Genomic DNA, 13648 nt, shown 5'->3' with positions numbered 1-13648 from the left:
GTAGGTAAATATCCCTACATCTATATCCAATAAATACATTCATATCGGGGCTTGAATGGAAAACTGTCATAACTCATTAAAATAACTCAGGAGAAATGACAGCTTTCCTTCAGCCCTGTTTATTTGCAAGTGTTGCAATTTTCTAATTGATATTTGTTATTTAAAAGAAAATAAAGACAGCTACAATACATGTTTGTTGTTATTTGCCAGTTGTTACTTGCTGAGTGCTTATTGCTATTTACTAATTGTCAGTTGCTATTTGTTAAATGCTCATAGGTATTCGTTGTTTATTGTGGATTTTGTTCTGAGATGCCTGCGTTCTTTGAACGCTGCCGACGTCCAAGTATTGAAATCTGTATCTATCAAATTTACTGGAAATTTTAATAGAGCAAAACTACCAATTAACAAATAGGAATTATCGCATTATCAAATAACACTGGGCAAATAGCTGGCAGTTAGCAAATTGCAAACAGAAATTAGCAATCGGCAAATAGCAAATGGCAAACAGAATTTGATTCATCGTAACTAAAATTTTATAAAACCTTAAATAAATTATGCTTCCGAACTGTTTCATGTTCCCTCCTCCAGAAAACATTAAAGAAAGAGGTCCACGATACTCATGGAGTTTTGACGATGATCATGTAAACTAAGTAAACAACAATATGGCCACTAGGGAAAACGGAATACCTAGAATCCCGGACAAAAACAATCCCCGAACAGAACAGTATGTGCATCAAAACGAACAATCTAGGATGGATCAGACGAATTCACTGAAAAATGAAGATGTGAAATATCCACCAAATATACCTGCAGGGCAGTTTTCGAAGGTTTGGATTTTTTTACGTTTCTAATTAAAGTATGTGAGGGCCCCACTCCTCTGTTCGGAAGGATACGAACGCTTGCTTAAAATCAGTTTGTTTCTCTGTAGTTAGACGTCTGATCCTAGAAATATTTGAATGATGAACATATACCCTTGTGGTCTTCAGAAGGTATGCATGAAGGGTTAATCGCCTAGAAGCTGTTGCCCACCAGTAAAAGTTTAAATCATTATACATGTAACAATCTTTACAAATGATATTGCGTCTTATGTGATATTTTGCAAGGCTTTTTTTTTTATAACTGAAAATAAATACAAATTATTTCTGTTAAACAGTCTTCCAGAACTCCCTTATCTTCAACTAGATATGGAGGAAATTCATTGTCCAGCACAACTGGAAGCACACAACAAAGCGCATTCAACGCAACTGGAGGAAGATTGCTGTCGGAATCTCTACATGAAAAAGGTATGGTATCATTTCTAAGACATACATCGAAAACAACTAGAACATGTATATAGGATTGCAATCAGTCTAAGGTCATCGACTTTCTTATCGATGCAACACATATAAGGGGACATAGAAAGGCAATTCAAAGACTAAAAGATTGAAAATGAATTCGTTTCAGAAGGAATTTATCGATAAATAAGGACTAGGTATTCTACGGGCACCTTTATAATCAGATGAGTTACACGCAAGAATAAAATAACAAGAGCTATAATATAATATTTATAAAGATGGAAGAAGTTGGTTTAGAGAGGACTGTGGTTAAGCTAGAACATGCACAAAACAAGAATAAAACGTATATTTTCGTCATATAAATGCCAGTCTGAACAACCATCTGACAACAGAAAGTGACTTGTAATTCAACCGGTAATTGGTGTCATACGCGTTGACGATTGGAAGTTGGAAATGATTAAAGTAATATTACTAGAAAAAAATGTTATCTTCAAGATTATTTTGTAAAGAAAGAAACAAATGTTTCACTTGTAACATATAATTTTGTCCAAGTTCTTGTGTACGTCTCTCTTTGACAACTCCGCTGGTATACTAATCGTCTGCTCAAACATTTTGGCTTATAATTACGAATACTAGGATTCTGACTACCAAACCAGTTTTCCCTAAGAAATAGGTTCAACAATGAGAAGCTAAAATTAGTAATGATCTAACTTATATCGAAATCGTTTTGATGAAATTGGATGATAAAATCATTCAGGGTGGCATTTAAGTAAACCAGTTGATATCAGTCATTATAAGTCATGTGAAACCTTTTTTGCAGTTTTTGCACAATTGGCAAATCAAAAATTTATGAGTCTTCCATCAAACTTATTTGAAGCAAATATATATGTAAAGATAATAAAATGAAATTGTGTACTCAAAAAAGCACAACAGAACATGATAAACATAGGAATATATAAACTCTATGTAAGTTATCCGTGTCAGTCTATATTAAACAAAGTTCTTACATACTTTTTTTCCAGGGAAAACAACAGTCCATGGTAAGGCAAATTTGTTAACAAAAGAAAAGGTCAACATGAAGAGCGTATTTTACAATTTTTCTCCTGTAATAGAAAAGAGTCTTAATGTAAAGCATTCAACAGTATCAGTCAAATTCGAAAGAAATAGCGAGAATGCGATTTGTATACTGCGAGGAACGCCGGATGATGTCAAAAATGCTAAAATAACCCTTCAAGATATGGAAAAAACGCTTTATGAGACAAAGGTGATTTTTTCTACAAAAACAGGCGACGCCTTTAGAGACTTTTCCATCGAAGATATCATCAGTGATCTGTTGAAAGATCAATATCCGGCATGTGTCGCACAACAGCTAACAAATGAAGTTCTCCTGTATGGATTTGATAAAGGAGTCGTAGAAAATGCGAAAAAGTTTCTTAGTAAATCGATAAAAGAGACCGACATCCTGCTTTGTGGTCGTCTCAGGGAGAACAAAAATCACGTTATAGAACATTTTGAGAACAAATATAAAAATAAAATCGTGGTATATGTAGATAACGTGTGTCGGTTGCATATGGTAGGCCAGACGGAGGTAGTTAAGGAAGCAAGCACTGAGTGTGTAGACATTAATGAGGGAAGAAAGTCACTTTCAACGGAGGGTATATTTTCAAACTTGCAGCAAGAAGTAACAAGCGGATTCGGGCCAGAGAAGCTGAAGCCGTTGTCAACTAGTTATAAAGAGACTGTTTGTCCACAGGAATTAACTAACACTACAACTACAAGTGAACCTCAAGAAAAAGTTTTGCGTAATTCTGAAAACTTGCGCCAAATGAGGACTTCCATTATTACTGATGGGCTCGACATTTCAAGTCCTAATTCAGTGGAATATTTCACAATGCACCAAAACGAGAGCGAAGTAGATTTTTGTATTAAAAAGTTTGGCGTTTTTCTTGAAAGGAAGCTTGTTTTCACCCGCGGAAAACTGAAAGTGATAAACGAACTTCACAACGACAATAGCTTACGGTCATCCTCCGAAGGAAAACGTTTAGCTGTCGAGCATTCTAGCTTTGAAAGTTTGAGAGCAGACGTTAAGTTTTTGCCATCAAGAATTGACCCAAATAAAGGCAAGCCTTTGTTTATCCTAAATACGATTTCTTTATTGTTTTTGTACGAAATAATTAAAAGATTGAAATGGAAATAAATAAAAACTACCTAAGATTGCTTAATACCGATGACAACATGGTGCAAACAAAACACTGACCTGTTTATTGTTTTTATAAAAACGTTTACATGTTAACATATAAAATAAACAAACGACTTTTTACTGTACTTTCAAAGTTATCTAGGAATATCTTGATCAGGTTTGCATCGTCCCATTGGTCGGCTGAATATATACTGAACAAAATAGCTAACCCGCCATTAGTTCTTTTGCCAGTAGTTTAAAAATCAGTTAACGTCACTTTTTAAAAAAAAATTTAGTCTACGCTTAGGACCATATGCTAATGATATGTTTTCACACTTTCCAAAAAAATAAAAATCTGCTATCATATAAATTCGTTCATTTTACGACTTCAACCAATCTTTGAAACTCACCAAAATACACTAAAATACATAGAATTTACAAACTAGCGAAAACACTATGAGGGAAGAAAATGATAATGAAAAACAAAATAATGGTGTTGTAATGCCATATCGTAAAAGAACATTTGATATGTGTGTGAAATTTAAACATTTCCTAGTAAAAATAAAAATCTATACTTCCTTATATCTATAAATTTAACATATTCGCTTAGTAAAAACGCATCTTTCATGTGTATTTTTGTGACTTTTCTTAAACAGGCTTTGTTAGTAAGGAATAAAATTATAGTTTTGCCTAATTTGATACTATTGAAATTTCGACATGTTAATATTGATAGATCGATGTAATTGTCCTCTTCAATTCACTTCTAGAAATTATTTTGAGTTTATTTCTAAACTATTTGCAAAATAGTACATGATGGGTAACTCTTTGGTTCAGTATATAAAAACTTTGTTTGACCATACTTTATGTTTATTTGTAACCGTTCTCACTTATTTTGTGTGCTGAAACAAGCAACAATTCTTTCAGCCTCAGAATTTCCACCAAAATAAAAGGTGATGCAATCATATGCTTTATCAAAGGCTTTATTGGATATAGGACTTCAAGCCTTTTACATTTTTTTATTTAAACTTTGCAGTCGTTTTCATTTTTTCTGTTAGGTGGAAGGTTTACAGCTAAAGAAAATATTATCGAAATGGCTGTTCCATACATGGTCAACGGAGGGCAAGAGGATTATAAAGAATTGGAAACAATTTTGAGTAAAGCTTTAGAGAAAGTTTCTGCTGGAAGCAATGTAACTTCAGTTGCATTTCGTATATGGCCTGTCGCAAACTGGGATTTTGATAACCTGATGAAATGCATGTTGGACTTTTTTGTAAACTGGCTACTGACACGCTCACATGACAAGCCAATTTCGGTATTGCTGTGCACCGAAGAACATAAAGATTTCATATGTACAGACGAATACATTTGCAATTGTTTACGCACCAAACTCGAAGGTAATGATTAAACTGAACGCCAGTGCAAACTGCTAAGGTAAAGATAAATAATTACCGTAAACTGTATGTCAGTATAAAAAAGACCAAAACAGAATGTGAATAATGAAACCGTATGTCAGAATAAAAGTTGTTAAAACAGATTAATGATAATTAAACAGTATGTCGTTATAAAATGACCGAAACAGAATATAAATAATTACACTTTATGATAGTATCAAATTAGCAAGATAGATGGTACATAAAAAAGTATGCCAGTATGAAATGACCAAAATAGAATAAGTTAAATAATTAGGTTCTATGTCAGTATGATATGACCACGCTAGAAAGGAATAAATCAAACTGTATGACAGTATAAATGACCGAGGTAGAAGTAAATTTACTAAACTACATGTAAGTATAAAATGAGCAAAACATAAAGTAAATATCAAATTGATTTTCAGTATAAAAATGACAAAAAGAGAACTATGTATGTCGATGTAAATGTTTGTGCAATAAACAGTTTTATATATGAAATTCGTTAAGGATATTTTTTGTATCAACAGGATCAAAGCTTAAATAGGAAATAAACAAAAATGTCACGACCGGCACTTACCACACCAGCGTTCTTATTCGCAAATAACTGTTACCATCTCCACATGCACCAGGGGTGGGCGACGAATGACAACAGACGCATGCCTTTTATCAGATCACCATGGTGAACAAACGCATGTCCATATTTAGCTAAGCGACTCAGAATAAGAACTGAAATAGTGTTAAGACTGACATCCTATAATACTAAAATGTCTCTGAAAACAATACCTGGCTAACAGGCTTAAAGTGATATGATGACTGAAGCGTTTTTTTAGAACTTAATAGTGACTTTGTTTTGCAGCAACAGAGTTGAAACTACCAACAGTCCGTATTGTGAAAGGTTCCCTGGACAAGGCTGTTGTAAGTGATTACTTCCTCTTTGAGTTTTTAGGTGTATGTTGTAAACTATTTAACGATTCTGTATTGAGTTGATTAATTTCATAGTACCTGCTGTACTTCGTTTAAAACTGGCAATAGTTGCTTACTTCACATAATTGTAACTGCTGATTTTACAGGCTGCTGTTATAGTGAATACAACAGCTTGTACTTTGGATCTTTCTTATGGCAAAGTATCTTCCGCCCTTCTCAAGGCAGCTGGTCAGGAACTTCAGAACGAATGTAAACAACATCATCCGACTGGTATAAGATATGATGAAATAGCCGTCATAGACATGTTAAGAGAATATTCTATAATGTATTCTTGTAAGTTACTTTATTAACAGACTTCAGATATGACAATTTTCTACCAGCGTTATCAGTATTTTTTATCAAACGCTACACAAAATTCTTTACTGACCACCTAAACGACTAGGGCAGTCCTATAAAAGTTATAATAAAACATATCCCTGTTATGTAAGAGTAACATTTCTTTTCAATCTCTTTGTTAATCACAGAAATGTATTAAGATACATTTTATATGTCAACTTTTAAACTCTGAAGTACAAAACATAAATGATCTAAATAATTGATTAAGGATAGTGTTTATTGTATCAAATACATTGTATATTTCAGAGTATACGCAATACCATGTTGCGATGCATCTGACTATGGTTATACGTCCATAGCCTTTCCTGCCATGGGAACTGGCTCCTTGGGTTACCCTCCTAAAGAAGTTGCTTCTGAAATGATAATGGCTGTTGAGAGGTTTACACTTGAATATTCAAAACCGACTTCAATCAAAGAAGTACAGCTTGTGATTTTTCGGTCAGACACAACTCTGTTTCAGGTAAACAATTAATATTTATGTTGCTTTCCTTTGTTTTCGCTTGATGATACTGTTAAATGAGTCTGGACATTAAGTGACTGGCAAAAGTGATTATGCAAACTTGTTGGTTTTTTTTTTTGTTACATACTACTTCTAGAAGTGACATTTTAGTTAGTGGTAGGTTTATTCCCCGGGTCTTATGATAAGTCTATGATTGCCTATTTATAATATGATTAATATACATTTGCTCTAGATTATTAAATCGTAAATAAAATCTATAAGAAGATTCTTTCGAAGCAGATCCATGTATAATGATAGCAGACTCCGTTTGATTGAGTCTGTTTATGAGAAGTAATGAAACATGAGATTTCCCGCTCGACCCCTAACATCGGCTAAAGCGGTATTCTGTTATTCAGATACATTGAATAGACTACATGCTCTAAATGGTTCAGGAACTATAACGTCACTGAATCGAACTACGAGAATTTTTTTATGGTCACACTGCACATAAAGACAAGTTATGATAGTAATACCCCGGTGATCCCTAATAAGAAGATCCTTTGGAAGCAAGGAATGCATAATAGCAGCCGCGGTTTAAGTGAGTCAGTTCTTGAGATGTAATGGTAAGTGCAGCACCCCTATTTCAAGGTAATTTCACCTGTATCCAGTGTGTACATATAGGTTTCGGGATGTTGCAATTTTCATTACCTCTCAATGAATCAGACCGAATCTGCCCTTATTTTTATTTAACAATGTAAAGAAAAACTTTCTGTATATGTTCAGGTGTCTGTTGCATTTAAGTTTTCTTTTTCTAGACATTTCAGGAAATGGAGAAGAAATTAGGTGAGTAGTTTTCCCTTAAATGTTTGCGTTATGATTCTACACAACCAGATGAATTTTAATTGATAATAATATGCTATTTGAAAGTGAAACATTTAGAAAAGCTCAAATTTCAAAACAAGTACATGTGCATATGAATGTATTAACCGTTGTCCAGAAACAATCAGTGTGGTAACCAATCATGAAGAAAAACGTGGCAGAATTTCCCAGGGAGGGACAGTTTTGGAAAGGGATAGAGTAGCTTAGGTAAAAATTTAGATTTGATTTTTGACAAGCTTACGTTAATTTTGAACATTCTTTCATGGATATAAAATCACAAAGAATATGTTTCCAGATCTAGATACATTAACAACGGGAACTGTGGTATATGTGGTATGTGCTGAGGTAGAGTTCGAGGCGTGGGATCCTTCATTTTTGAAGTTCTATTGGAAATATTGCCGCGTGTTAAGCCATTTCAGACAAACTCCCCCAGTAAATTGGTTTGTACGCAGTACTGCTATGTAGCCTGAATAACTGAAAAACAGATAAGGGACGGTGATCCGGGCACAATCTCTCGCGAGAAATTGCGATATTTTACAAAGATAATAGGTAAGGGTAGATTTCTCGGAAGCACAAGAGCACCTAAAACACAGCCTCAGAGCCACGCGTTAGCAAAGTAGGCCCGCAATAAAAAGAAGCTGTAATGGAAAAATATTACAGATGGGTTGCTTCAAACATCTAACAAGTACATATTACTTTATGTGAAATATATATAGAGGGTGAGGAAGTGGTAAAATGGTGGGGTGGGTGGGGGTAGGAATTTGAATAGGAAAGAAGAACAAGGTTGAAAATACAGTCGGAATGCTACGTTCCTTAATAACAGGCACACTACAAGTCAAAATTGTGCATCTGAAGCCATGCCATACATAAAACATTTCGGAAAATCAGATTGAAAAGTGCACATTACCAGTCCGTATATACCCGCCCGCTTAGCTCAGTAGGGAGAGCGCAGATCAGTGAATCGAGTTGTGAGTTGAATTCTCCATATGTTCTCGGTGACGATTTGATAAAGACCTCCGAGTGTGACTTTGATTTTGAGCCAGGGGTCTGTGTGTTGTTGTGCATGACAAAAACATTAGAATCATTAGAATGGCAGCGTTATGGACCAATCAGGTAAAAGAACTATTGAAATTCGACACCCAAGTGTGACCTAGACCTTTGAATTAGGGATCTTGGTGATAAGCATGACAAATCATTTCATTGTGGGAAACATTTGTGTCAAGTGATGTTAAAATACTTTGATGAATGAATTATGGGCCAGACTGGAAAACAAACCTACTGAACTATGACCTCTGAGTGTGACCTTTACCTTTAGGCTAGATGTCTGAGTGTTGCGCATAACACATCATCATATTATGAGATAAATTTGTGCCAAGTAATTAGAGAATTCCTTCAACGATGACAGAGTAATGGACCAGACAAGAAAGAAAAAACACTACTGACATTTGACCTATGAGTGTGACCTTAACTTCTAAGCTATGGGTCTGAGTGTTTCACTTGACAAATTGTCTCATTATGGGATACATTTGTGTCGAATTATATTAAAATCGCTTCAGTGATAATAGAGTTATGGACCGACAGGAAAAAATCACTGTTGACTTTGATCTCTGAGTGTGACCTTGACCTTTACGCTAAAGGTCTGGGTGTTAGCACGACACGTCCTCTTATTATGGGATGCATTTTTGCAAAGTAGTATTAAAATTCATCCAAGGATGACAGTGTAATGGACCGGACTGGAAAAAAACACTATGACCTCTGAGTGTGACCTTGACCTTTTATCTAGTGTTCTGGGCTTTGCGCAAGTCACATCGTCTGGTTATGAGGAATATTCGTAGCAAGTGATATTAAAATCTCTTGATGGATGATTGAAATACAGACCGGTCAGGAATATTCGATTCCCAAATGTGACCTTGACCTTTGAGCTATGCTTCCTTGACTTTGGAATGACACAACGTGTTCTTGGTATGAGAACTTTTGTGGCAGGTAATATTAAACTTCCTTGATGTATGACAAAGTAACAGACCGGACACGAATTTGGGACGATTGAACGGACGAACGCTGCATTAACTATATGCCGCCCATAAGCGGGGGTTGGGTGGCATAAAAACCTTTAATAATTGGCCCCTTTTAGGGGCCGCTAAAGCTTAGAATAAAAATACATTTTAACAACTTTTTCTCATGAATCACTTGATGGATCTCCATCAAACTTGAACTGTAGCATCTTATTAGGTTTAGAGCTATTGATTCATTTCTTCAGGTATCTTTACATTATTATAGGGATAGGGTTATATTTGTAGTTTTTGTGTCAGCTTCTCCCACAATGAGGCAATCCGGGGATATATGGACAGCGTATAAACACAGGCACTTGTCGTATTTCACACTTTAAAATGCCTGCAGTTTACACTAAAGTTACATCAATGTTTGTTCTTTTTAGCACATTTTTATTTTGTCAGTACCCCTTGTCAGTACCCCATCAGTACATATGTACTGTACAGAGAGTCTTGAAAAAACGTTTAAAACTTTGTTACAATACACAACTTCCGATGAAGTTAGTCATTCTTTGTCTTAGACGCACGTACAAACTTAAAGGCGCGAAATTTAAACATCCTGAAAATAGGAAACTGTATGTGTAATTGCTTATGTGTTGCTTATTGAAGTCAAACTACATTGGTATCGTTAAAAGTATGTATGTGTGCTTTAGAAAGAATATATTAAAATATACAGATGTGCTTGGCAATATTAGGTAACACATTATCTTTTCTTATTTTTATTTCTATATGCTCGTTAGATAATAATTTAAGATGATGTTTGACCAAAATACTTTTGCTAACTGAGAGGAACACAAAGACAGAATATAATTAAACTCTTGATACAGGAAATATCAACAAGGTGCTAACTGCTATATGTCAATCAAATAAAAAAACAAAAAGAAGCTGAAGAAAGTATCAGTTACATAAACTTCAAAGCCTGGCAACTGACCACCCTGTATATTACTCAACAATTACATAAACAGAAAATACTAAAGAGCATATATGAATATAGCCTATATACAACAGATGTTCATTTGAAACCAGGGAATTTTGGGGAAATGTTGAAATAGAGATGTGAATTTTTAATACAAAATTTATATGATCGAAAACATAATTAAAATGGGCTTGAACTCTATTTTGACATTTGTTTCCTTCTGCAGATTGGAAATAACTCCACTAATGAACACAAATTAGCCTTGATTAACAGTGGCGTTACAATCAAATCTTGATATGTTCCATGTGGAAAAGGCTCATATTATCGACAGCTTTCAAGTTTCTAGGCTCCTTCTTTTCAAGGCACAAAATTTTCAAAAAATAATTATGTCGGAGGTAAACAAACTGATTCGCCTACATTATATAAACCTTTTGTGTTCTGTACAGGGAGTATTGACAGCGTCAAATAAATGTAAGATTGTAAAAGGAATTCTCAGATAAAAGCTGATCTTATAGAAAATAGTTTAATTGATCGATAAACACTGATAAGATCAATAGATCTAAAATGAATGCTATACGAATGCAATAGCTATTTTCAAACAGGCAATATATATATTGGATTGTGGCCATTTCATCACAATCAGTGTACATAAAATATATATTTGTCACATCTATAAACAGTAAATTAAGACTATATTGCAAAATGATTTGAAACGTTAAAATATTAATAAATGGCATCATTTGACAATGTACGGATTAAATTATCATTTCGTCCTAAAAAAGCAGTAATAACATTTTTTACAGAGATATTTTCCATGACATTCATTTAGTTGGTACTGTGTTTTTCTTCTTGGAACCAAACACTTCTATTTCTTCATTAATACGAACTAAACAGTATTCAGTTCCCCGGCATCCATGCAAAGTTGATTCATCAAATGTCCATACACGTCGTAGAAATGGAAATATGTACATCGGTTCTGTTGGATTGTCTTTATCTTTACCTAGTATTGAAATTGGAATTTCATCATTTGTTATTATATCGAAATTATACTGTAAAGCATAGTATAAAGCAGCTTGAATCCGACATACGGAAATGTACAGCAAGAACGCTTTGCATTAGTTGATAAAACTGGCAATGCTCCTCTCTTTCTAAAGATTATATATATGTATGAAAATTTTGAAAAACTCCTAATTTTGGCATAAAACAGCTTGAGATTTCTTTAATTATAGCCTATAGGCAAGTATCTCAAAATAAGCACACAGACCGATACATTTTATCTAACTAAATGAAAGACAATATGTCAATTTACAACTGTCAGATGTTTCATTAAAAATCTAATTGTAGAATGTTTTCCCATAGCGAAAGTATCATCAAAATTATTATCTTCCAACTGACTCTGAATATGAAAACTGGATAGATGTATATATCATTTAAATCGGTCTAGCAAAAATCAAGCAATGACCCTATTTATATTCTTAGTATATATTGACGTTTTGATAAATTGTGGTTTAATCAAATTCTACATTGTTTTGAACATGCGTAAAAAAGTTGTGTCCAGCAGGTTATACAAAAGACAACGAAAAGCTAAAATCCTATATTTTGGGAAACACAGTTATATTACTTTAACAAATTGAGCAATTGTACTTTTTTTCAAGATGGCGTGCCAGTTGTGGCTTGGTGGTCGATGTCTTTGCATTGAGACTGCCAGTTTGAAACTATGACACAACTCATTTAACTGTTATAAAAAGTTCTAAAAGGTTGGCTTGATAATTTGTAACAGTGTGTGATTGACCTAAGCAAAAACAATAAATGATATACTCAAGTATATGACTTGTTATGTATCCATAACAAAAGGAACATATGAGAAAAAGAAGATCATCATTCTATGTCTGACGTCGCCGTGTACGACTCTATATTTCACACTCATAAGGTATATGTCTTCGGTTTGGATAAAACGTGATTGTGCTTCCATGCCAATCAGAAGGAATTGCTATTTAGTTACAAGCTAAACCTTGCCTAGTCGCGCAATGATCAGTATAAACAGTATGTAGTTTTGCTAATAAGATCAGTAGTGTATAATCAAGTGAGATAACTATATGCTATGTACAAATAAACATATGTCATATTTCCAGCTTCGCGTCTTAGCTTGTATAAAGTATGAGATAGTGGTTCCTTCATGACGATTATGTCTTAGTATGTTTAAAGGTGCAAAATAAAGACAAATGAATAGACATAAATCTTAAAAAAAAAGTACTAAACATTATGATAGCCGTGCAATATTCCCTTGAAATCAACACAAGAACAGAGAAACAAATGATTGTTTCTATATTTTCTTAGACTGACATGGGGGTCATTTTGTCCTACTTTCATGTTTATCTTTTTTCCGTAATCGGTCGGAAATTCTTCGGGATCACGTGATTTTAAAATTGTTTCAAACGAATATCCGTTTAAAGACGCGCGACAAAATAACTGTATTTCCATGATGGTAGGTAATTATACACGACTTGCACGAAAAATATGAAATGTACAAAATTTATGTTTAAAATTGACAGTGACATATATTAGGCCAAGACAATGTGTTTAATGTCTAAAATCTTTTTAAATTAATGTAGCCATATGTACATAAATCAGTGTATTTAGGTAAATTTCAATCACATTTTGTTTCAACAGTGTAAGACAGTTATTCATTTATATTCTTAAAACTATACTGAAAAGAGATTAACTGAAAAAGTTTGCAGACGAAGTTGTAAAAAACACTTTTATTCGGGAAGTGCCTGAATTGTCCTCCCGCAAACTTGTAGTATAGCTGTTTATTACCTGTATTATAAGAATGATTTTCATGAAGGTTTTGTGAGTTACAAAAATTGTTGAATTCCATGTGCTAAGTTTGTAAAAATCACGTTATCGTTTGGGCATATAATATATTTTGCATCTATTTATAAATTATAGCCTCGTTTCGGAGGATTCTTCCGAAAAAATCCGAAGATGCTCGGCGGGTTCGTAAGCAGTCGGAAAACATACTTTCGGTTTGACATAGGCAACATTTTTTGTTTATTTGTTAGTTATTCGTGAACATATTCATGACTATTTGGTCAGATCTGATGCAGTGAGCCATATTTTCAGTAAATAGGAAGTCTCAGCTACAAACTCTGGTTTTCATATAATACTCGTTCGGGTTTTAGTA

At 34.0% G+C, this 13648-nt stretch overlaps 1 protein-coding gene across 1 annotated transcript in view; it reads left to right on the top strand.

Moving 5' to 3' along the window:
* Positions 1–13648, top strand: part of LOC128559403 (uncharacterized) — a 40531-nt gene that overhangs the window by 2189 nt on the left and 24694 nt on the right. The window contains exons 2-9 of the mRNA XM_053550833.1: positions 589–827; positions 1154–1283; positions 2297–3394; positions 4509–4847; positions 5719–5777; positions 5933–6119; positions 6429–6642; positions 7437–7464. Coding sequence (XP_053406808.1) covers positions 663–827; positions 1154–1283; positions 2297–3394; positions 4509–4847; positions 5719–5777; positions 5933–6119; positions 6429–6430 — 1980 coding nt within the window. The 5' untranslated portion in view covers positions 589–662 and the 3' untranslated portion in view covers positions 6431–6642; positions 7437–7464. The remainder of the gene's footprint in view (positions 1–588; positions 828–1153; positions 1284–2296; positions 3395–4508; positions 4848–5718; positions 5778–5932; positions 6120–6428; positions 6643–7436; positions 7465–13648) is intronic.

Source organism: Mercenaria mercenaria, chromosome 9 (genome assembly GCF_021730395.1).
Source record: "Mercenaria mercenaria strain notata chromosome 9, MADL_Memer_1, whole genome shotgun sequence".
Lineage (NCBI taxonomy): Eukaryota > Metazoa > Mollusca > Bivalvia > Venerida > Veneridae > Mercenaria > Mercenaria mercenaria.
The sequence above is the reverse complement of the archived record's forward strand: the minus strand, read 5'-3'. Positions and strand labels throughout refer to the sequence as shown.